Source organism: Hyperoodon ampullatus (genome assembly GCF_949752795.1).
Source record: "Hyperoodon ampullatus genome assembly, chromosome: 1".
Classification (NCBI taxonomy): Eukaryota; Metazoa; Chordata; class Mammalia; order Artiodactyla; family Ziphiidae; genus Hyperoodon; species Hyperoodon ampullatus.
The window spans coordinates 126,638,801-126,663,694 of NC_136914.1; the positions used below are offsets into that span (position 1 = coordinate 126,638,801).

The 24,894-nt window shown below is 49.8% G+C and overlaps 1 protein-coding gene across 1 annotated transcript; it reads left to right on the top strand.

The window, feature by feature from the left end:
• Positions 1-7,016, top strand: MSANTD1 (Myb/SANT DNA binding domain containing 1). The gene is made up of 3 exons (XM_079718395.1): positions 1-269; positions 3,996-4,271; positions 5,685-7,016. Exons 1-3 carry the CDS (start codon positions 16-18, stop codon positions 5,923-5,925), a joined length of 771 nt encoding a protein of 256 aa, XP_079574521.1. The 5' UTR covers positions 1-15; the 3' UTR covers positions 5,926-7,016.
• The last annotated feature ends 17,878 nt before the right edge of the window (positions 7,017-24,894 follow it).

The following is a 24,894-nucleotide window of genomic DNA, read 5'->3' on the forward strand; positions in this document are numbered from 1 at the left end:
GCAGGTGCCCCCGGCATGGCAGCGGCCGAGGTGCCCGGCTACCTCGTGTCCTCGCAGATGGAGAAGCACCGGCGGGCCCGCAACTGGACGGACGCGGAGATGCGCGGCCTCATGCTCGTCTGGGAGGAGTTCTTCGACGAGCTGAAGCAGACCAAGCGCAATGCCAAGGTGTACGAGAAGATGGCCAGCAAGCTGCTGGAGATGACCGGCGAGCGCCGGCTGGGCGAGGAGATCAAGATCAAGATCACCAACATGACCTTCCAGTACAGGTAGGCCTGCGGGCACCGCTCTCACCGCCACGGAGCCCCAGGGTGCCCCAGGCTCGCCGGGCAGGCGGTCCACACAGGGGCACCCCCACCCCCCGCCCCGACCGGCACATCCCCGGAGCTGAGTCAGGAAGTGTGGGGTGGTCCTGGCTTTGTGTAAGCGAGAGGGGACCTGCAGAAGCCATGGGGGAGGGGAGGAGGGAAACCGAGGCACAGGAGGGCCGGGCTGGGGCTGACCCCGGCTCCCCGGGCCTCGGCCAGGGCACCACCCCCCAGGCCCGCGGGCCACTCCCACTTGACCCCCCAGGCTTGGCTCTGCTCCACAGGGTGGAGGGTGCTGCTGTGTGGGCGGGAAACCGAGGCCGGAGGAGGCTCAGCCACCAGGCCCGCGAGCCAGCCTGTCCTGCCGCTCTGTCATCTTCAGCATCCGCTGAGCCTGCTGTGAGCACGGCACAGCGCTGGCCTCAGGGCCTGGGCGGGGGCGTGGAGGGCTCACACGGAAGCCCCGAGTGCCCAGGAGGGTCCGCTCCCAGGAGGAGGCCCCCTGCCCTGGCTGCCGTGGGAGGGCCTGGTCGGGGCCAAGCATGCAGCTCCGGCAGGGGCAGCTCTGGCGTCCGGGACGGAGCCCTGTGGCCCCACGTGCTCAGCACCTTGGAGTGTGAGGCCAGGCCTATCTGCAGGGGCTCAAGATGAGGAGAGGGTCACAGGGAGGGCAAAGGTCAGAGGTGTGGAGTGGGTCAGGGCAGGTAAAGGTCAAGGAGGAGCTGGGCTCTAGGGGGAGAGTGGCACCAAGAGCACGGGCCCTGGGGGTGGCCTGGGCAGCCCCCGAGAGCCTGTCAGTGTGCGGGTGGCGGGGGGGGAAGGTGCCATCTAAGGGGCCGTGCAGGAACCCAGCTGGTCCCAGCCCAGGCTACCTCTGGCCCTCCTAGTGGCCGCCGTGGGCAGGGGCACAGAGCAGGGTGTGGACAGGGCTCTGCAGGTTGGCCTCGGGCACCTTGAGCCACACCGCGGGTGAGAGGACCCTCACCCCGACTCCCATGCCCACCTCGAACAAGCAAGGAGAGACCTCCCCCCTCCTGGCCTGTCGCCCCCAGCCCGTCTGGAGCCTGGGGACGTGCAGGGGCTCCCCAGGGCCCTGGGCAACCAGAGGCTGTTTCAGTTGCATCCATTTAACTTTTTCTGGCCCTTGGAGGTCCTGAGCCTGGCCTGTCCGAAGGCCCATTTCTGACCCCCAGCTTGGCCCCCAGCCAGGCCCCGGGGCGGAAAACAGGCGGCTACTGGGGTCCAAAGGCATCCCAGTCGCTTAGGTAAAGTCTGTCAGATTCCAGCCGCCGGCTCCTGACGGGAGGGCCGAGTTGCGTGTAGGTGCACCTGCCCCCGGCCCCCCCCCACCGTGAGGAGGGAGCTGCGGAGGTGACGCAGGCTGTCTTACGGGGCTCCTGTCTGACTCCATAGCTCCAGGGCCCTGACTGGTGTCTAGCCGGGTCATTCATTATTTATCCTGAAAGCTTCTTCAGAGTCCCAGGAGAGGGATTCTGTTCCATTCCTGGAAGAGAGATGTGGGCCCCAGAGGCCACAGAAGATGAGGGTGTGGCTGAGAGGGCCCAGGGCCCCCTCGCGGACAGCACTTCACAGTTTAGGAAGCACTTGCCCACCGTGGTACCTGTCAGCTCCCATTCACCCATGGGGAAACGGAGGCCCAGAGCAGGAGAGGGTCTTGCCCAAGGCCACACAGCCCCTCGCAGGCCAACGCTTTGGCTGCATGACTGGTTCTTTCTCTCTCCCCGCCGCCACCCAGAGCCTCCCACAGCAGAGACTTTAGTTATTTTTTCACGACAGCTTTTTTTTTTTAAACAATCCTTGTTTATTTATTTTTATTTATTTATTTTTTGGCCGCACTGCAGGGCTTGCAGGATCTCAGTTCCCCGACCGGGGATTGAACCTGGGCCCTCGGCAGTGAAAGCGCGGAGTCCTAACCGCTGGACCTCCAGGGAAGTCCCGAGACAGCTTTTTAGATATTAAGATTGTCAAGGGAATTCCCTGGCAGTCCAGCGGTTAGGACTCGGCACTCTCACTGTCGCGGCCCAGGTTCAATCCCTGGTTGGGGCACTAGGATGCTGCAAGTCGCTCAGTGCAACCGGAAAAAAAAAAGTGCTGGTTAAGGAAGCCTGGGGGTGGCCCGGTTCCATGGGGGGTGTTTTGTTGGCACACCGTTCAGGGGCTCCCCGTGCCGGGGCTGGCCTTTCCTCATTTCTCCGAGCAGTGGGCTGGCTTGAGTTGACAGACCAAGAGCTGGGGGGCACCTGTGGAGGGCCTGGGGGGGAGCCCAGGTGGGGGCTGGGCCCCGGGCACCATCGACCACCCCCTGTGCCCATGTCCGTGTCGCCCTCTGCGGGATGGACAGTGGTCCGTGATCAGGAAGACAGAGCGGCCTGCTCGTCCCCACGTGGCCTGTCCCTGGCTTCCTGCTGAGGACACTCTGCTTGCTGGGCGCTGCTCGAGGGCACGTCCTGCCTGGCTCCCCTCTGCCTGCTGCCCTGAGCCACACACCTCCACGGGGGACGACTCTTTCAGGTGGTCAGCTCATTATTTCCAGTGACCAGTGTGACTGGTGGCCACACCCTGGCAGGGAGCCCCTTGTCAGAGACAGAGGCTATCTGGCCACGGGGAGCTCTGTTGCTCAGAGGCCTCCCCACAGCGGGAAGAGCGAGGGGCAGGAACATGGGGCCTGGAAGCTGAGGCTGGGGGCTCGGGAAACCCTGTGGCTTCTTTCCTGGCCTGGCTGGTGCTGCCCAGCTGTCTTGTGGCCGCCTCTCCCCATCCCTCACCTTCCAGGGGACAGCCAAGGCCCAGGGACCTTCAGGTTCTGTCTGCAGGGGTGGGGGGCAGGATGCAGGGCCTCGGATGGGCTCAGGCCCACAGTGGGCAGAGCTGTGCAGTGCAGACCCTGGGCCTGGGGCCCAAGTGGGGATGGGGGATGTCAGGCAGAAGGGACCCCGTCCGGCCCAGCCCTGGTCCTCCTGGTACCTTCAGCCGAGAATGATGTCTGACAGCTTGCTGTTTGCCAGTCCCCGGGTGTTTTCTTAAATCTTCCCGAGAGTGACGAACATGTGAGGAGCTTAGTTTGATCATCCCCATTTTACTGATGTGAAAATGGAGGCTCAGAGAGGTTAATGGACCTGCTGATGGTCACACAGCAAAGCAATGGAGATGAGAGACAGACTCAGATGTGCTGGACACTGAGGCCTGTGCTCTTACCTTCTGAGCTTCTTGCTCCCCAGGGCGTCCTCTTTAGAAAAGCACGTTTATTATATGACCGTATTTTACGTTTGCATTACACATCATATTACATTTTATTCCCATGTTGGTATTATACCATATATTTGATTATTGCCGGTTAACTTATTAAAAAGCAGTATTTGTTCATTGCAGAGAGTTTAGAAATTCCAGAAAAGCAAAGAGAGGACGAATGAGCCCAAGGTCCCGGCATTCACACTGGGGCACGTGTATCCTTTCCAACATCCAAGGCGGTGTAGGTCCCGAGCCTGACTTCTTGCTGAGTCCCACGTCACCTTGGCCCTGGGGCCTGGCCAATTTTTCTGGGGAGGCCTGGCCGCCACGTGGCTCCGCCAGGTCCGGAGCCCCCGAGTGCCCCTCCGCCAAGGGCTGGGCAAGGCAGGGCCGGGAGCAGCTGTTTCTCACCCTTGGCTCTTGTGTCTCTCGTTTCAGGAAATTAAAATGCATGACAGATAGCGAGTCCGTCCCGCCCGACTGGCCCTATTACCTAGCCATTGATAGGATTCTGGCCAAGGTCCCCGAGTCCTGTGATGGCAAACTGCCGGACGGCCAGCAGCCGGGGCCCTCCACGTCCCAGACCGAGGCGTCCCTGTCGCCGTCTGCTAAGTCCACCCCTCTGTACTTACCGTATAACCAGTGCTCCTACGAAGGCCGCTTCCAGGACGATGGCTCCGCCAGCTCCTCCAGCTTACTGTCCCTTAAGTTCAGGTAGTGTGTGTGCTTCCCTCTCTTGCCTCCACACCAGCGGGGCCGGGCGCCCGCCCTCCGGAGAGGGGGCTGAGGGCCGCGAGGGGGCTGTCCTGGCGGCGGCATCCTCTGCCGGCCCGGGCCGGCCGCGGAAGCCTAGGCAGTATGCACCAGCCCCCAGGGGCAGGGAGGCCAGAGACAGGAAGGCAGGTGGTTCCCGAAGCTTGGGCTGTCGTGTCCACAGACTGGGTGCATCTCCTGCTCCATCACCACTTAGCTGTGTGGAAAGTCCTTGATCTCTCTGGGCCTCAGCCTCCCTCTGTGAAATGGGGATAAATCAGGACCTTCTCCAAGGAGGGCTGGGATTAGAGGCGAGCACTCCCGCCTTCCCTCGGCTTCTGGCTCTTGCGCTCCCCCTACCCCAAGCAGACCGTGCCCTGGGGTCCCCTTCTGCCTGGCCTGGCCGGGCCGGCTGGTCTCTCAGCACCGGGGAGGGGGTGTCAGGCTGAGCCTCCAGGGTGTGCTTGGAGCCTGGCTGCAGTGGGGGGACACAGCCCCTCTGCCGTCCACGGCGTCCTGCCAGGCATGTGCTGACCCCGCCTCAAGATGCCCTCAGTCAGGTGTGTGGGAGACACACCCCTGTGGTGTGGGGGCCGGGGAGCCAGAGGAGGTGACGTTTGGGCTGGGCTTTCACGGATGAATAGGAGTTGGCCAGTGGGGGAGAGAACAGGAAGAGTGTGGATTTGAGCCGTGGCCCTGCCTCCCCTGAGCCTGGTCTCAAGTCTGTCAGATGGGAGTAGGGTGGGGTGAGGAAGGCATCTCTGGGGGCCCTTCCAGTCTGACACCCCCAGTCTGGGGGGCTGCTGCTCGGTTTGTTCTCAGCAAAGACCCCAGACAGAAATGCCTTTGCTGGTGGCCAGGCCAAGTTGCAGGGAAGTCTGAGATTTACGGACAGTTATTTCCATGGATTGAGCCCAGTTCCCAGACTGACAGCTGCCCCGGGCGTTGCACCAGGACCGGGACATGGGGCTATTCTCCCTCTCGGGGCCGAGCCCTGCTCTCTGCCCCTGAGGTTGGCGGGGTCACGATTCTTCTGCACAGAAGCAGAGGGCCTGGGCTCAGGGACGGGCAGGATCTTGGGGCCTGGTGGGGTTTGGCAGCTCCGTGCCCACCCGTGGGGGCCGGTTAGACCCAGGATGCCCCACCCCCGAGCAGAGATCCCAGGGCATGCCCACCCAGCTCAGCGGGTTTGGGGGTGCTCTCGTGGCAGGGACACCCCGCCTCCTAAGCCTGCCCCCCTTTTGTGGTGGGAGGGCCCGGCCCTCACGTGCGTGGACGGTGGCCCAGCTCCCCGTGTACCCAGCGGCGGCCGGGAGGGTCGGGCAGGCCTGGGCTCCGTGGCCAGCCGTCCACACACCGGCGCTGTCCTTCCAGGTCGGACGAGCGGCCCGTGAAGAAACGCAAGGGACAGGGCGGCCACTTGCAGAGGAAGAAGCTGCGGCTGCTGGAGACGATGCTGGAGGAGCAGCGCCGGCTGAGCCGCGCCCTGGAGGAGACGTGCCGCGAGGTGCGCCGCGGGCTGGACCAGCACAGCCTCCTGCAGGCGCAGGGCCTGCAGCTGCAGGAGCGCATGATGAGCCTGCTCGAGAAGATCATCGCCAAGTCCGGGGTCTAGGCCGCCCACCGGCCCCCCGCCGCCACTCCCGGTCGGGCCTTCCCTCCCAGGGGCCTGGGAGCCCCCAAAGCCTCGGTCTCCAGCATTAAAGCCCCCTGGACACGCGGCCGGGGCCCCAGGCTCACTGCAGGGCAGCTGCCGGGAAGAGCATCCCGGAATCTGCTCTCCAGTATCGTCACTGTCGACGGTACTCGGAACGGCTTTTGATGTTAAATGTGTCATTTTCATCACTGCCTGGAAGCGGAGGTCACGGTGCAGCCTTGGAGGGAGGCGGCCGGCGGTCCCTCCCAAGACGAAGCAGGTGGACGCAGCGCGGGGGCAGGTGTGTCCCCCTCCCTGGGTCTGCTGCGTCGGCCCCGAGAGCCTCGAACACCCGGGCCAACCCCAGAGGCCCGCACCGCCTTAAGCGGCCTTTTCATCTGTCCCCCCGGGACGTCGGGCGTCCCGACGGCACTAATAACAGCGGTGACCCTGCCCGCTGGGGACACCCTGCCCTGTTCCACCGTCTCTGCCCAGGGATGCGGCGGGGATGAGACAAGGCCCAGCCTCGGGGAGCTGACACTCGGGGGGCAGGCAGGCGAGTGAGTGGAGAAGCCAGGTAACAGCAGGTTGTGAAAGTGCTGGCAGGGCAGGGCCGGGCTGGACACGGGCACACATAGCCGGCAGCCATCCAGGAGCTGCCTCCCCGGGAGGGAGAGGGGCTGGGGGTGGAAGCCTCAGCACTGCAAGATCTGCCGGCAGGAAAACCCTTCCAGTGCCCCCCGCCACCCCCCAGTTCCTCCTGAGTCTCATCCGGGCCCAGGTGGCTGAAAGAAGGCACCACAGGAGAGATGGGGGTTACGCTTTGTTCAGGGCCTCCTTGGGGACGTAGCCTGGGACGCCGCCACTCCGTAGCTCTGAGGACGCTCTTCCAAAAAAGTGAGGAGAAAGAAGCCTCTTGATATGTGACTTTTGGTAGGAGATATGGCAGTCAGGTCTCAGTAAAAGGTCACAGCTAGTCACAAAGAACAGACGTCTCAGTTAATGGCTGTAGCGCTTTTCTCTGTACGGGAAGAACCGATTCATTAAAATCTTGCTGAGATACATGTCTACCTGTCCGAGGGCCTGATTGTTTGTCCAAAGCACAGAGTACCCCGTCACGGTCTTCACGTCCTCTGTCTGGAGTGTGGAGGGCTTCGTCCTGTCACCTTTTTGGGGGGGTGGGGGCCATGCCGTGAGGCGTACAGGCTCTTAATTCCCCGACCAGGGATCAAAGCCGGGCCCCCTGCGGTGGAAGCGCAGAGTCCTAACCACTGGACCGCCGAGGGAGTCCCCATCCTGTCGCCTTGATCCCCTCGCAGGGTGCACTGTGGCTCCACCCCCGTGCCGCTGGGTGATGAGCAAAAACCCTCCGTTGCTCTGTTTTACAAGGAATGTCTGGATCACCCCTGAACTAGCAAGTTGCTGCCACACACAGGGTTCTGAGGAGACACAGTGGGCTGGTTAGTGACAGGTGACTTACGGGGTGGAAAAGTTCCTTCTGACCATTGCTCAGCAGACTGTTGGGATTTTTTGTGGGGTTGCGGGGTGGGGAGTGGAAGCCGGGGCCCTGCAGGAGGCTGCCTCAGTCTCCCTGTGTGACAGCCACCAGCTCATCTGAACCTCCAGTGACCCTTGAGGGCAGCCAGGCAGTAACCAGGGCTCTGCTGGTGTCAGAGCACCCCTGGTGAGCCAGGTGGTGTAGACGCCTGTCTGCTGGAGGGAGGGGCTGGGTGTCCAGTGCAGCGTGGAGGGCAGGGCCAGGTGTGCAGGACGGCCCACCGGGACCCCCTCGGAGAGCACGTGCTGTGGACTCAAACCATTGCACTTTGGGACTGAAGAGATGGTGTGTCTGGGGAATGTTTACCCGGCTCTGCAGCAGGGGTGGAGCCCTGCTGTGTCAACTTGCAAGTATTCCCACGAGCCCCAGCTGCTGGGAGTGCCCTGCCGGGTGTGCCCTGCCGGGTGTGTGCTGCTGGGAGTGTGCTGCCGGGTGTGCACTGCGGGGTGTTCATGGTGGCTCCCGCATCCACCACAGAGGCCCAGAGCCCGGAGGCGCCTCATGCTGAAGGCCTGTGTTTGGGGGCTGCCCTGGCGAATTTCTAGCTCTTAGACAAGGCACCAGCACAAGAGCTCACTCAACCGACACTGGGCCCCGGCCAGGCTGGGCCTGAGAGGGTCTGGATTGAACCCCGACAGGCAACCAACCCCATCAGGGTGGTCATGCCCAGAAGCCCTCCAGGAGGGGTGGATCGAGTCATGTAGCAGAGTCTTCACCTTAAACATCTTTGCGTTCCTAGAATCAGGGTCATGAAGTACTAGTATTTCAGAAACTGCGAGGCCTCAGTTACAACATGTAATTTTGCTTTTTTGCATTTGTCTTTAGAGGTAATTTGGTCTGTTTTCTTTTCCCTGCTCTCTCCATCAGAGTTTGTAATTAGTGCCCCTTCTGCGTCCTTGGTGGAATCAGCTTATCCCTGTCCTTGGTCTGGACAGAGCCATTTAGGGTCCAGCGGAACTCAGCTGAGAACCGCCCAGGTCGCGCCCTTCATAAACAGTGTGTCTTTAGCCACTTTCCGATGTCTTCTACAGTTATTGGTCCGTTAAGGAAGGAAAAGTGGCGATATCAGCAAATGCTAAAATATATGATAAGATTCAGCAAAACAACATGTTAACACTGACAAGTAAAATCAAGAACCAGACAACTGTGCTCACTTTCACCATTATTATTTTGTTGCCTTGACATTTATCGCTAATGCATTAAGACAAACAAAATAAGCAGGATAAGAGACAAAATGAAGAAATTAAAAATACCTTTATTTTCAGATAATATTTTTATATACCCAGAAAACCAAAGTACAGAAAAGATCAAGAGCACTTTAAACTACCTTAGACCCGTTAAATATGAGGATGGAAAAATTCACAGTTATGATTCAAAACTATAGAATATCTACAAGTGAATTTAAGCAGAAAGGTATAGGATTATGTGAAGAAAACTATTCAGTCTCATTGAAAAATGCAAAACAGGCCTCCTGCCTTCTGAGATGGCCCACACTCTGTGAAGTGTGTTTCTCCCAAGGCTGTTCTCACCTTTTGAGACAGACTGCATTATGTCTATGGAATGTGTATCTCTCTAAATAAATCCACTCTTACCTATCAAAAAAAAGAAAATTTAAAACAATATCTGAGCATGTGGAGAGACTTAGCATTCTCCCAGAAACTCCAAAATATAACATAATTTTATTAATGTAATCCCAACTCTGCTCTCAATAACCCTGCACTTGTTTGTTTTGAAATGGATGGAATTATTTTAAAATTCACATGAAAAAAGAATAGGGCAAAAGCTCCGAGGCCGATAAAAGTGGGAAGAGGTGCTCAGCTCCAGGAGGCATTGGGAAAATATGAAATTAAATGCGAACATGCATTTCACACTCGTGAGATGGGGAGAACGTCAAGAAACGAAGACTCGGACACGGCCGGTGGCCATATAAACTGATGCAACTGTTCCGAGGAGCCATCTGGCATTTCCTAGTAAAACTCATCAGCCGGGCCGTTCCCACACGTGCCAGCCCAGGGCTGAGTTCTCAAACCGGGGCCTAAGGGCTCCCATAAATAACACTCTTCAAAATTATTGAAGATGCCAAAGAGCTTTTCGTTTATGTGGGTTCTAACTGCCAATATTAATACCTGATAGATGACCTTATTAGAAATTAAACCTAAGTTTTAAGAAATATTCACTTCAAAATAACAATAAACTCACTACAATGGTAAGCTAAGTAACAATTATATGGAAAATATGTTTTCCAAAACAAGAAGTTTTATGTCCTCAAATCTCTGGCTTCAGAGAGGTCGGCGTCCACTGTGGCACATGGCTTGGTTGGAAAATGTGAGAGAATCTGGGAAATCCAGACTCACACGGTTACACGTTTGGGAAAGAAAGTAAGGTTTAATAACATCTGCAGGTCACGGACGTTCTTCCTCGTGACAACACCCAAACTCAACAAGCGGTGGTCCCTCTCGGGCTGGTTGCAACATGGAATCTGAAATCGTATCGATGAACTTTCACTTCTGTCTTATTGGAATCCATCTGTCCGTCCTGCGCCTGCACCAGTCCTTATCCACATTTGTTCCTGTGACATCACACGCTGGGCATTTGGAAGATAACGGATCACCAAGCAATGGAGGTGACAGTCATGTATCAAAGTGTCACTTTTGTGAATATCACCGTCAGTCTCAGCAGAAAAGTCTTTAGTTTGGTAAGTTGGCAAGCTTATGGTGGCGGATGCAGGTTTTTCAAAATCCCAGTCTGCATGAAAGCTTGAATTTTATTATTGGTCACAAGCACTCCGTTTTCCTTGAAGGGACGGGCTCACTTTGTTGTTTTCAAGAAAATGTCTGCCAGGTCTGAATAATCAGAGCTTCTATCAGTCCTTCTTTTAAGTAGAAAGTTGTTGCATTAAAATGTGTGTGTATGTTTCAGCCAGCAACTCAAACACCTGCACACGTGCTTTTCCCCAACCTCCCCTCAGGCCTGGAACTGAACTGCTTTGTGTGCATCTGCCATTTGGTCACACGGCAGATTAAGCCATGGACTCAAGGGCCAAGATTTGATAGAATTAACCGTTCTCCAGCAGGTGCTGCCTCTGAGGGCCCCAGGCAGCTTTCTGACACTGTCTTCTGGAGTGTTCCATTGGAACCGTGCTGGCCAGAACTCCTCACCCCATGTGGTCCCAGGGTCCCAGGGTCAAGGGTGAGGTTGTGTGAGGCTGGGAAGGCGGAAGTGAAGGGGAGGCCAGGATGCTCTGAAGGCCGCGGTGGCTTGCGGTCATGGGGGGTTAGGGGCATCGACGCAGCAGGGGAGAGACACAGCTGTCTCAGCTGATCCAGTTTGTCTGGTTCAGTGTAACTGGCCACATGAGCCATTTCAGGGAACTAGTTCCACGGCATTTTGGGGGCACCTGCTCAGGTTCAGGTGCTGTGATACTGTGTCTCTGCCCTCGAGGAGCTGAGGACAGACCTCAATTCCTTCATTCAAACCTCTGCTGTTTGGTGTCGAGGTTGATTCAGGTTTTCCCCTGTAACAGACAATGCACCGAAGACCCTCCCTCCCCTCCCTCGTGGCAGAGCCTGCTAAAGGCCCGTCAGTATCCATGCTTTCCTTCCTCAATGACAAAATGCTTATATTATTCTGGGCAACAATGTTCCAACTAAATCTGACCAAAGTCCCTTGCAATTTAGGGTGACAAGTAAGGCATCTGAGGAAGTTAGGTGCAAATTCTAGGAAACCTCCTTAAGAAAGTAATAGGCAGATATGTGGGTTTTTCTTGCCCTTTCCCCACTTTCTCCTGCTTCCTGCCCAGCAACAGCGGAGATGGAGGAGATGTCTGGCTCTCCAGCAGCCTTCCAGGACTATGAGGCCCTCTTGAGGATGAAAGCCACAAGCCCAACAGATCAGAAAGACTGAGGGCCCTGGCATCTGCCTGCACCATGAAGCTGCTGTGTGGGTCTGGCTTCTCTTATGTGAGAGAGAAATAAAATTCCATCCCATGTCAGTGTTATTTCCAGCCTCTGTTTTTTGCAGCCAAACTCAATTTTTAACAGAGAATTTAGTACCAGAAAGGGGAAAGGGTATTGGCAACAGCAGCTCCTAGAACAATGTGCCAGCCAAGTGGAGACAGCTGAATAGGGGGCAGAGGGGTCACGAGGGCCTACCTATTGCAGCTGGAAAGCAGGTGACACGTGCCATGTCACGGGGATCGTGTGGCCAGACTGCCACCTGGCCCACCTTAGCAGGCAGACACACACAGGCAGGATGGCAGCGCTGGGGGGATGGGGAGGAATACGTGCGGAGCCCTGGTGAGAGCTGGGCCCTTCTTGGCACCTTGAGCAAGGCCCCGACAGCAGAAGGGGAGCCCGGGGGGCGTGCAGCATTCTAGGACCAAGGCCCCTCACACCATGCGTGTACAGGGTCCCCGAGTCGGGATAAGGGAGGCTGGGAGGGCTGCAGGTGTGGGCAGGGCCCCGGGGACCTGGGCTGCTCTCAGCTCAGAGGCCACAGTCAGCACGGGGGCCTCGCTCCCCCGGGGAGGGCCCGGCACACAGACCCTGCCCTCCCTCCGGCTCCAGCTGCCGTCTCATTTCATATCCACAAAGTGCCCTCAACGCAGGCCTCGCCCCCCAAGCTTTCCACCAGCTTCTGGAACTTTCCCATCTTATTACACCGGTGTGTTACTACTCCTCCACCGCCGATTCCTTGTTAATCCGTTGCACCCACCCTCCTCCTTTCAAGCCCACAGCTCAGGCTGCCGGGGGTCTGGGGGCCCGCCTCTCCCCAGCTGCTTGCCCTGAAGGCCACTAGCTCAGCTCACAAGAGCCCATTACTGTTGAAATTTAGATTCCGGCTTCATGCCTGACCCCCACCTCCCTCATTTTCCAAAACGCCTTCGTCTTTTCCTGTTCAGAGAACTTTCAAGAGACCTTCCAAGTTCTCCGGGAACAGTGCAGCTCCCCAGGGTGGCAGCTGGCATCTCCTGCAATTATCCTTAAATTATAGGGACAATTTTAATTTCACAATAATTAGAAATATCAACTACAGCTCAAGCCTTCGAAACTAATGGAATTTTAATGGGCAGCTGCTCAGGTTACAGCCAAGGACAGTAACGCTCCACCACTGGGCGGAGGGGGCGGCTGCAGGCGTCCGTGCCGGGGGGTGGGGAGGGGGTGCAGGGCGGGCTGGCCGATGCTCTGGGGCCACCCCGGAAGCTGGGAGGTGATGGGAGCACCCAGTCCTGTGGATCCTGTGGAGTAGAGCCTGCACCCCGGACTTTGGGCCCCAAGCTGTGTATTTCCCTCCTGAAGATGCATCCCGGGCCCAGGTCCTCCCACTGGCAGCCCCCGACGTGCTTGGATCCGAGCTCCTTCCACCCCCACCCGGGCCAGAGCCCACCCCACCCTGGCGCCCACAGGGTGGGCCGCGAGGAGCTTCCTCTGAGGGATCTGAGAGTTGTGATGCTCACCCACTCGTGTCTCTCCTCTCAGGATTGCAGTCCAGTGTCCGAAAACAATCGTTTCACGTGTTTGGTCCAGTTTTCAGTTGTTTGAAGTGGGTGGGCGCGGGTGGGGGAGTGATTCCATCCAGACCTGTGACACCACCGGGGTGGAAAGTATAAGTTAATGGTGCCTTTAGGTGGGCAGAGGTTTTGCTTTTGATAAAATCAAAATTACCTAACATTCTTCTTTTATGGCTAGAGTTTTTTTTTTTTTTTTTCCGGTACGCGGGCCTCTCACTGTTGTGGCCTCTCCCGTTGCGGAGCACAGGCTCCGGACGCACAGGCTCAGCAGCCATGGCTCACGGGCCCAGCCGCTCCGTGGCATGTGGGATCATCCCAGACCGGGGCACGAACCCGCATCCCCTGCATCGGCAGGCGGACTCTCAACCACTGCGCCACAGGGAAGCCCTATGGCTAGAGTTTTTGTGGCCTAAGAAATCTTCACCAAGGTCATGAATTTATTTTCCCATATCCTATTCTAGCAGCTGTGATGATGTTTGGATCTTTGATCCAACTGAGATTAATTATTATTATTATTATTTTTTTTGCGGTATGTGGGCCTCTCACTGTTGTGGCCTCTCCCGTTGCGGAGCACAGGCTCCGGACGCGCAGGCTAAACGGCCATGGCTCACGGGCCCAGCCTCTCCGCGGCATGTGGGATCCTCCCAGACCGGGGCACGAACCCGTGTCCCCTGCATCGGCAGGCGGACTCTCAACCACTGCGCCACCAGGGAAGCCCGAGATTAATTATTGTGTATGATGTGAGTTAGATATCAATGTTCATTTTTCTCCATGGTTATCCAGTTACTCCAACACGTTCCCCCATGGAATTTTTCTGGTGCGTTTGTCAAAAATCAGTTCACTGAACACGAGTGGGTCTAATTTCTAGACTCTGTTCAGTTCCGCTGGTCAAATGCCCACATCATCATGATTACTGACTGTAGCTTATAGAAAGTCTTGAGGTCAGATAGTGTTAATCTTCCAACTTTACTTCTTTTCTGAAATTGTTTTGTTTACTACAGATCTTCTGCGTTTCCTTATACATTTTTTTTTTTTTTTTTTTTTTGCGGTACGCGGGCCTCTCACTGTTGTGGCCTCTCCCGTTGCGGAGCACAGGCTCCGGACGCGCAGGCCCAGCGGCCATGGCTCATGGGCCCAGCCGCTCCGCGGCATGTGGGATCTTCCCGGACCGGGGCACGAACCTGCATCCCCTGCATCGGCAGGCGGACTCTCAACCACTGCGCCACCAGGGAAGCCCTCTTTATACACTTTAGATCAGCTTGTCAGTTTGTATCCAAAAAAAAAAGCCTGCTGAATTTTGATTGACACAGCATTGATCTACAGATCAACTTGAAGAGAATTGACATGTTACCAATCAATATTGAATCTTGCAATTTTTTTTTTTTTTTGCGTTACGCGGGCCTCTCACTGTTGTGGCCTCTCCCGTTGCGGAGCACAGGCTCCAGACGCGCAGGCTCAGCAGCCATGGCTCACGGGCCCAGCCGCTCCGCGGCATGTGGGATCTTCCCGGACCGGGGCACGAACCTGTGTCCCCTGCATCGGCAGGCAGCCTCTCAACCACTGTGCCACCAGGGAAGCCCGAATCTTGCAATTTTTGAATGTGATATATCTCTCCCTTTGGAGAAATCTAATGCATACTTTATTAAATCTATTCCTAAGTATGTAAATTCTCCAATTATTTGTTGGCAGTATATAGAAATACAATTGTCGTTTGTATCTGTAGCTTGCAACCCTGCCAAACTTGCTTATTAGTCTAATAGCTTTTAAAATAAGTTCCTTAGGACTTTCCAGGTTTATAACCAGGTTTTCTGTGAATAAAGGCAGTTTGCTTCTTGTCCTGTAACGGGTATGCCTTTTATTTTTGTTTCTTGCTTTATTCCTCTGGCTGGGACCTCTAGGACAATGTTGAAAAGAAGTTATGAGAGTGGCATCATTGCCTCATTCCTGAGCTAAGGAGGAAAATAGTCTTTTACCAATGAGTATGATGTTAGTTATAGGTTTTTCATAGATGCCCTTTATTAAATTGAGGAAATTCCCTTCTATTTTTAGTTTGTTTAGAGTTTTTAATCACAAATGTGTATTGAATTTTGACAAGTGCTTTTTCTACATTTATTGAGATAATTGCAAGATTTTTTTCCTTTATTTTGATAATGTGGTGAATTATAAGGGTTGCATTTCAAATGTTAAATCAACCTTGCATTCCTGGGATAAGCCATACTTGTTCATGGTTTTATTTATAGTAATATTTTGCTGAGGATTTTTATATCTATGTTCATGAGGACATGGGTCTGTACTTTTCCTCTTCTCATTATGTCCTAGTCAAGTTTTGGTGTCAGAGTTATGCAGGCCTCACAAAATGAGTTCAAAAGTATTCCATCTTTCTCTGTTTTCCAAAAAAGTTTGTGTAGGAATGGTGTTATTTCTTCCTTAAATATTTGATTCACTCCAGCAACATATAGTTCTGAGATTTTATTTGTTGGTAACTTTCTATATGGAAAATGCTGGCTTTTTCCCTAAAAATTTATTATGAAAATTTCAACCACTCAGAAAAGTGGACAGAATTGTATAATGAACAGTCATATCTATTTCCTAGGTTAACATTTTGCTGTACTTTCCTTAGCAGATATCTATCCATCACACCATCTTATTTTTTGATGCATTCCTAAATCACAGAACTCAGCACATTTTCCCTTAAAGATTCTTAATTATTTGTTCAATTTATTTAACTGATATAGGGGTAGTCAGACTTTCTACTTCCTCTTGTGTAATTTTTGTTGTGTTTTTAAAGGAATTTTTCTATTTTTATATAAAAATTTATCGGCAAGTTTATTGTCATCAAGTTGTTCATACAATTCTCTTACTATTCATTAGATATCTGTGGGCCCTGTAATGATATTCCTGATATTAGTAGTTTGTGTTTCCCTTTAACTTTCATTTGTCTTACTAACGTTTAATAAATTGTATTCATCTTTTTGAAACACCAACTTTTGGCTCTCTTGTTTATTTGTTTGTTTGTTTTCCCTGAGGTTTGGCTCTTCTGTATTTCACTAATTTCTGCTCTTTTTTAAATTATTATTTCCTTCTTTACTTCATTTCCTTCATTTACTTTAGGTTTAATTTGCTCTTTATTTTCTTGCCTCTTAATGTAAGGCTTAATTTCAAACCACTTTTTGTCTGTTTAAACACTTGAAATTGAAACCACAATTTTTTTTTTGCCATATGCGGGCCTCTCACTGATGTGGCCTCTCCCGTTGCGGAGCACAGACTCCGGATGCGCAGGCTCAGCGGCCATGGCTCACGGGCCCAGCCACTCCACAGCATGTGGGACCTTCCTGGACCAGGGCATGAACCCGTGTCCCCTGCATCGGCAGGTGGACTCTCAACCACTGCGCCACCAGGGAAGCCCCACAATTGTTGATATACTGAGTTTTTTACAATTCAGTTTAATGTATTTTTTTAATTTCCCTTGTGATTTCTTCTTTGACCTTTGGATTATTTAGAAGTGTGTTACCTAATTGTCAAAAGTTGAGTGATTTTCTAGGTATCATTATTGATTTCTGTTGTCAGAGAATATATGCTGTATGACTTCAGTCCTTTAAAATTAACAAGATTTATATTATGGCCCAGCATATGTTCTCTCTTGGAAAATGTTTAATGTACACTTGAAAACAATCTGTATTCCGTAGCTGATGGGTGTAGTCTTCTATACATTTCCTGATTATTTTGATTTTTCATCAATTTATGATAGAAAAATGTTAAAATATTGCTATAAATCTATTAAATTATTTGTCTATTATTATTGTCTCCTCTTAGTTCTCACAATTTTGCTTCAAATATTTGAAGATATAGCCACTCCAGCTTTCTTATGGCTATTTTTCCATGGTATTTCTTTTTCTATCCTTTCACTTTCAATCTAAATGTGCTTTTCTATTTAAAGTGTGTCTCTGTTAAACTAGAATGTAGCAGGTTTTTTTAAAATCCAGTCTGACATGTCCTGCCTTTTAATTGGAGTGTTTAGCCCATTTATATTTAATGTAATTAGTGATATTGTAGGTTTAAGTCTACTTGTAATCTTCCTAATTGTTTTCTATTTGTCCTATTGGTTCTTTGCTCTTTTGTTTCTCCCTTTCCTATCTTCTTTTGGATTAACTGATTTAAAATTTAAAAAAATTTATCTCCTCCATTGGCTTTTTAGCTACAATGCTCTTTAAATTATTTTTTTAGAGGTTGCTCTAGGGATTTCAATATGTATCCTTAATCTACTTTTTTTATAAATCTTTTTTTTTTTTTTTTTTTTTTTCTGTACGCAGGCCTCTCACTGTTGTGGCCTCTCCCGTTGCGGAGCACAGGCTCTGGACGCGCAGGCTCAGCGGCCATGGCTCATGGGCCCAGCCGCTCCGCGGCATGTGGGATCTTCCCGGACCGGGGCACGAACCCGTGTCCCCTGCATCGGCAGGCGGACTCTCAACCACTGCGCCACCAGGGAAGCCCATAAATCTTTTTTTTAAATTAATTTATTTTTTAAATTTATTTATTTTTGGCTGCATTGGGTCTTCGTTGCTGCGCATGGGCTTTCTCTAGTTGCAGCGAGTGGGGGCTACTCTTCATTGCCATGTGCGGGCTTCTCACTGCGATGGTTTCTCTTGCTGTGGAGCACAGGCTCTAGGAGCGCGGGCTTCAGTAGTTGTGGCATGTGGGCTCAGTAGTTGTGGCTCATGGGCTCTAGAGTGCAGGCTCGGTAGTTGTGGTGCACGGGCTTAGTTGCTCCACGGCATGTGGGATCTTCCCGGACCAGGGATTGAACCTGTGTCCCTTGCATTGGCAGGCGGATTCTTAACCACTACGCCACCAGGGAAGTCCCCCTTAATCTACTTTGAAATCATATTATACTACTTCATGTATCATGTAAAGACCTTTCAACATACAATTCCATTTCCTTCCCATCTTTTGTGCTACTGTTGCATATAATTTACATGTACTTTTATTATAAACCTCATAAAACATTGTTATTATATTTGCTTTAAATGTTCAATTGTCCTTTAAAGAAAGGAAAAACAGGGAAATGGGTCTTTCTATTTACACACATATTTACCATTTCTAGTGCTCTTCATTCCTTCATGTGGATCCAAGTTTCCATCTGGCATCATTTCCCTTCAGCCAAAGAGCTTCATTTGGCATTTCTTGCAGCATGTGTTTACTAGCAACGGATTCACTTTTGTTTACCTGAAAATGCCTTTATTGTGCCTTTATTTCTCAAGGCTATTTTCACTGGATATAGACTTCTCAGTTGACAATTTTTCCTCCCAGTCTTTTAAAAATATTGCTCTTTTGTCTTGGGGCTTCCATTGTTTCTGATAAGAACTCACTTATTTTTATTATTTTGGTAATATATGTAATATTTTTTTCTCTAAGCGTTTCTAAGATTTTAGTTTTTGTTTTCAACAATTTGTGTCTAGGTATGTTTTCTGAGTATTTATCCTGTTTGGAGTTTGCTGAATTTGGAGATCTATGGATTGATTTTTTAAAAAATCACATTTGAGAAAACCTTGGCTGCTATTTCTTCTAATGTATTTCCCCCATTTTATCTTTCTGGGACTCCAGTTACACATATGTCACACCACTTTATATTATCCCATAGGCCATAGCACTCTTTTCCTTTTACTCAGTCTTTTTTCTTTCTTTGTGATTTAGTTTAGATTATTCATATTGATCTGTCTTCAAGTTTACTGAAATTTTCTTTTTCAGTGTCTAGAAGCCTAGCCAATCATTTTTTATTTCAGATACTGTGATACTGTAGTTTTCAGTTATTAAATTTCTTTTGAGATTTTAGAGTTTCCATTTGTCTTCCAAAATACCCCATCTCTTTATCTATTATTTCTTTCTCTGTAAATTCTCCTACATATTCATAATTTTTTTAACATTATGTGTCTGTTAATTTCAATTCCTGGATCATCTAGGGTCTACATCTTTTGACTGTGTTTTCTTTTGATTGTAGGTCAAGTTTTTCTGCTTTTTCACGTTTCTTATAAATTTTTATTCCATTGGAGACATTGTGTGTAAATGAACAGTGGTGACTGATATGTAATGTTTTGTTTTGATTTTGTTCTGTTTATTTCCCACAGAATGCAAGCTGTTTCCTCAGTTTGGGTGGGGAGCCTATCATTCAGATTCTTCTAAGAGTCAAGGTGGCTCTGGAGCTGGGACACACCTGCTGTCAAGCCTCTCCTTTCACTTGCTTTACAACATTTGAGTCTGGGTGGGACTTGGTGATTTGTCATCTAAGACGGCTGGTTTCTCTCCATCCCGGCTCCTCCATCGGCTGCTATGTTGACCAGACTCCTGTACTAGGTGTGGACGTTGCTGCCATAGTCTGTTCTTTTTTTTGTTTTCTTTTTTACATTTTTAACTTATTTTATTGAAGTACAGTTGATTTACAATGTTGTGTTAGTTTCTGGTGTACAGCAAAGTGATTCAGTTTTATATATGTGTATGTAAAATATGTATATATATATATATTCTTTTTCATATTCTTTTCCATTATGGTTTATCATAGGATATTGAATATAGTTCCCTATGCTACTATACAGTAGGACCTTGTTGTTTATCCATTCTATAAAATATTTTTTATTGAGGTATTTTTACTTGTCCTAATATTCATCCATTTCAAGTTATACAGTTTAATGATTTCTTTCTTGGCTGTGCCACGAGGCTTGTGGGATCTTAGCTCCCTGACCGGGGATTTAATCTGGGACCACGGCAGTGAAAGCGCAGAGTCCTAACTACTCGACTGCCAGGGAATTCACTAATGATTTTTTTTTTTTTTTTTTTTGCGGTACACGGGCCTCTCACTGTTGTGGCCTCTCCCGCTGCGGAGCACAGGCTCCGGACGCCCAGGCTCAGTGGCCATGGCTCACAGGCCCAGCCGCTCCGCGGCATGTGGGATCTTCCCGGACCGGGGCACAAACCCGTGTCCCCTGCATCGGCAGGCGGACTCTCAACCACTGCACCACCAGGGAAGCCCTCACTAATGATTTTTTAAAGTAACTTCACTGAGTGATGCAACCATCACCATATGTTAGTTTTGTTTTCATTTTTGTTTTTTAATTGAAGTATCATCGAATTACAGTGTTTCAGTTCTACAGCAAAGTGATTCAGATTTATTTTTTTTAAGATTCTTTTCCATTATAAGTTGTTACAAGATACTGAATATAGTTCTCTGTTCTATACAGTAGGTCCTTGTTATTTATCTATTTTATATACAGTCGTGTGTATCTGTTACTGTAGTCTGTTCTTGATGAAGAGCTGTCTTTCTCCGGAATTCAGTTCATAAAAGTTTCCTTGTACCTACTGGTCTACTAACCCCATAGAAAAGTATAATTATTTTTTTCCCTGGATTTTTCTTGTTGTTACCATGGGCGTGGAAGCCTTTGCCACCTTCTACATCCGAGGTGGAGGAAGCGCCATTTTCTTTCCTCGTTATGCTCCACATTGAAAGTGCTTAAGTTAAGATAGAAGACAAATTAACACATTTGTCAAATCCTTCCTCGTAGGTGGAGTGAACGCCATAGATTCTCACGTAATAAATGCTGCTTCCCAACAGTGCTGATGTCCATTTGCCTTGCTTTCCTTCCTATTTCTATTCTCGCTTGTTTCCAGAGGTTCCCAGAAGTTAGCAGAGCATTTGCTGCAGTTTCCCTGAGAGCTGAGGAGCATTTGCAACACGGAGTGTCCATAGCCCCGTACATGTAAGTGCATGTGGCACGGGACCTGACCGCGACAAGGGACCCTCATTGCAGACCCCCAGCAGGGTGGACACTGGACATCAAAGCTGTGAATTGTTTATTTAAGAAGATTCAATTAAATTTTCAACTATCAAATGCAGCAATTTTACCCTCATTTAAATACTTTAAAAGATTGTTGGGGGAAGATTGTGAAAATGGTGCTAGGATGATGTATAAAGGAAAAAGTAAACAAACCAAAACCATGGCCAGAAACCCAGAAGCCCTCTTTGTGCCACCTGTGGCACAGAGTCTGAATTCCTTATTGGGAGACGTGGCTCTGAGGGTGCCAACAGTGACATCGCGCTCAGGAATCAGGCAACGATTATATTTGATGGTTTTTGCGTCTGCCCAAAGATAGAGCATCTTGATGAAATGTGTATCGTATTTGACCTTAAAATCACCCTCAGCAACACAAAAAGAACGTCAATTAAATGCTATTAAGGCAATTAAATTTAATTTATATAAGATTCAAGCTGCATTAGAAGAGTTCAATGAAATAGTAGAATATCCTCAGATAAAGATGAATCGTGGTCTTCAGAGGAAAATGAAACTGATTTCAGGTTTGCTCTATTCAGTCATTTGGTACACTGATGGCTATCGATAACACTAGCAAATGCTTACCAAAAAAGTAAGTAAATAAGGTTGACTATTTCATGTTTAAAAAATAAAAAACTTTTTTTGATTAGAGAGAAAATAGTTTTCTCCATCGAGAAAAACTGCACATGACCTAAGCAACAAAAATAGTATTCTAGTAAAATGTAAGGAAACCAGAAGAAGGAAATGAAAACATTTGCATGACAGTGAAGGAGATGATTCACATAAAAATAATCTTAAATAATTCCATAGAGATTATCTTCGGTTTATTTTTTTAAGTGAACTTATTTTATTATTTTTATTTATTTATTTTTAAAATTTATTTATTTATTTTTGGCTGCGTTGGGTCTTTGTTGCTGTGTGCGGGCTTTCTCTTGTTGCAGAGTATGGGCTCTAGGCAGGCGGGCTTCAGAAGTTGTGGTGAGCAGGCTTCAGTAGTTGTGGCTTGTGGGCTCTTAGAGTGCAGGCTCAGTAGCTGTGGCACACGGGCTTAGTTGCTCTGCGGCATGTGGGATCTTCCCAGACCAGGGCTCACACCCATGTCTTCTGCATTGGCAGGCAGATTCTTAACCACTGTGCCACCAGGGAAGCCCTAGTTTCTGTCATTTTAGACTAAGAAATGATCTCAATTGAAGAGAGATTTGAATAAATTGAGTAATATTTTGGTATTTTAAAAATAATATCTCAACATGGAAAAGTTGAAATAAGAACTTTAGAAATACTCCGTGAAGCTAGATGTAGTTTTAAGAGATGGTGAAGGGCTTCCCTGGTGGCGCAGTTGTTGAGAGTCCGCCTGCCGATGCAGGGGACATGGGTTTGTGCCCCGGTCCGGGAAGATCCCACATGCCGTGGAGCGGCTGGGCCTGTGAGCCATGGCTGCTGAGCCTGCGCATCTGGAGCCTGTGCTCCTCAGCGGGAGAGGCCACAACAGTGAGAGGCCCATGTACCACAAAAAAAAAAAAAAAGAGATGGTGAAAATCTTCCTATGTTATAGTGATTTCTATGATGAGATTAAAGTAGTTTGTAATAATTTCTGTGATAACAATAACATATCATATGCCACCCCATAATATTTGAACATGATACATAAAATCTGTGGTTCTTTTCCGACTATAAATATTTGCTCTAAGAATTTTAGTCACAGTTATGTTTGCTTCTGCCTCAGCAGTGAAAAGTTTCTTCAAATTGAAAATACAACACAAATTATGTGGAAATCTGAATTATAACAACATAATTACAGATTTTGCTGAAATGAAGGCAGGAAAAGTTACTTTTGTAATAACTATCATTTATGATATTTATCATAAATAACATTTAATTAATCATTCATGAACAGTGTATTTTTTCTGTAATTACTCATCCATTCACAGTTGACCCATCCAAGTCCCTAGACATAAGCAACAATACATAGTTTTGATAATTTGATATTGCGTGGTCATATAAAAACCATAGCTTTAGAAGATATACAAATGGCCAACATGCACATGAAAAGATGCTTAATGTCAGTAACCATCAGAGAAATGCAAATCAAACCCACAATGAGATACTACCTCACACCCATCAGAATGGCCATCAAAAAATAAAAAACAAAAAACAGAAAATAATATGTGTTGGTAAGGATGTGGAGAAATTGGAATACTTGTGCAGTGTTTGTGGGTTGTGAAATACAGCTGTGGAAAACAGTGTGGCGGTTCTTCAAAAAATTAAAAACAGAATTATCATCTGACCCGGCAGTTCTACTTCTGAGTATAAACCCAAAAGAATTGAAAGCAGGGACTGGAATAGATACTTGTACCCCCATGTCCATAGCAGCATCATTTACAACAGCCAAAAGGTGGGAGCAGCCCAAGTGTCCGTGAATGGGTGGATGGATGGATGGATAAACAAAATGTGGTCCATCATACAATAGGATATTATCCAGCCTTGAAGAGGAAGGAAATTCTGACACATGCTAAACATGGATGAACCTTGAGACATTATGCTCAGTGAAATAAACCAGTCACAAAAAGACAAATACTGTATGATTCCACTAATATGAGGTCCCTAGAGGAGTCAAATTCACAGAGACAGAAAGTAAAATGGTGGGGCCGGGGCAGGGGGATGGGGAGTGAGTGTCTAATGGGGACAGGTTTCAGTTTGGGAAGATGAAAAAGTTCTGTGGACGGATGGTGGGGATGGCTGCACAACAATGTGAATGTACTTAGTACCACTGAACTGTACACCTAAAAATGGTTAAGATGGTGAATATTATATTTGTTTTTTTGTGGTTTTTTGGCTGTACTGCATGGCTTGCGGCTTGTGGGGTCTTATTTCCCTGACCAGGGATTGAACCTGGGACCTGGCAGTGGAAGCGCGGAGTCCTAACCACTGGACTGCCAGGGAATTCCCTATGTTTGTCTATTTTACCAAAATCAAAAAAAAAAAAAAAATTGGAGAAAAGCCCATAGCTTTAGCTCTTTTTTTTTCAATTTTGTTGTTTTATAGGAATTTTGTCAAGGTGGAAGGACAGAAGGAAGACATTTTATTGAACACTTTACTGGCTTCAGTTATATTTATTTAGTATTTATTAGTATTCAGGCAGATGTGGTGTGTGGTTCCCATCTGCACTGTGACTCGGGGGCCCTGAGTATTAGGGATGCTGTGGAAGAGCTGAAGGCTGGCAGGGACCCTGCCCCTGGGTCCCGGTGTCCTGGGTGGCTTTAATAAACTCCTATAGACTGGGGGCTTGGACAACAATCATTTATTCCTCACATTTCTGGAGGCTGGACGTCTAAGATCAAGGTGCTGGCAGATCTGGTGTCTGGTGATGCTTCATGGCTCATAGACTGTGGCTGTCTTCTTGCTGTGTGCTCACGTGGCACCGGGGTGAGGGAGCTCCCTGCGGGTCTCTTTTCAAAGGGCACTAATCCTATTCATGGGGGCCCCACCCTCAGGACCATCCACCTCCAGGACACAAACGTTCAGACCACAGCACCAACCCTTAGGGTTCCTGCCTATGTATGAGCCACAGCTGCAGACACTCAAATCACCCACCTGGAAGGTCCCACCTGTCTCAGGACCCTGACATGAATGTCCAAGGCAGCACTGACCAGCAGGGCTCCGAGAGGGCCCTGGAGGAACCAGGGTGCAAGAGGACGAGGCCTGGGGACCCTTTGCCCTCAGGTGAGACAGTCCCCTTGGTCTCACGCAGAGGGGAGCACAGGCCCCCTGAGACAGGTACGCAGGCCCGGGATCTGAACCTGGGTGGGCAGGTGGTCATCTGATGGGCGGTGGTTGGGTGGGTTCCTCTCCTTTCTAAAGCAAGGGAAACATAGCAGCCTTCCCAGGAGGCCATGTCTCTCCTGGGCGGACACAGCCTGTCCTGGCGCCCCAGCAAGCCCCCTGCTCCTCAGGGAGGGAAGGCCCAGAAATGCACCCTGTCACCTTGGATCTGAAAGGAGTGAGATTGAAAAGCGTGTGAAAACTCCGAGACTTCCTGCTCTTGGGGTGCTCAGGGTGCAGACAGG

Excerpts from the sequence above, each read along its gene's own strand:
- MSANTD1 (XM_079718395.1), top strand. The coding sequence starts at position 16 with ATGGCAGCGGCCGAGGTGCCCGGCTACCTCGTGTCCTCGCAGATGGAG. Across the intron at positions 270-3,995 it reads AACATGACCTTCCAGTACAG|GAAATTAAAATGCATGACAG; the intron begins GTAGGCCTGCGG and ends CTCTCGTTTCAG. Across the intron at positions 4,272-5,684 it reads TTACTGTCCCTTAAGTTCAG|GTCGGACGAGCGGCCCGTGA; the intron begins GTAGTGTGTGTG and ends CTGTCCTTCCAG.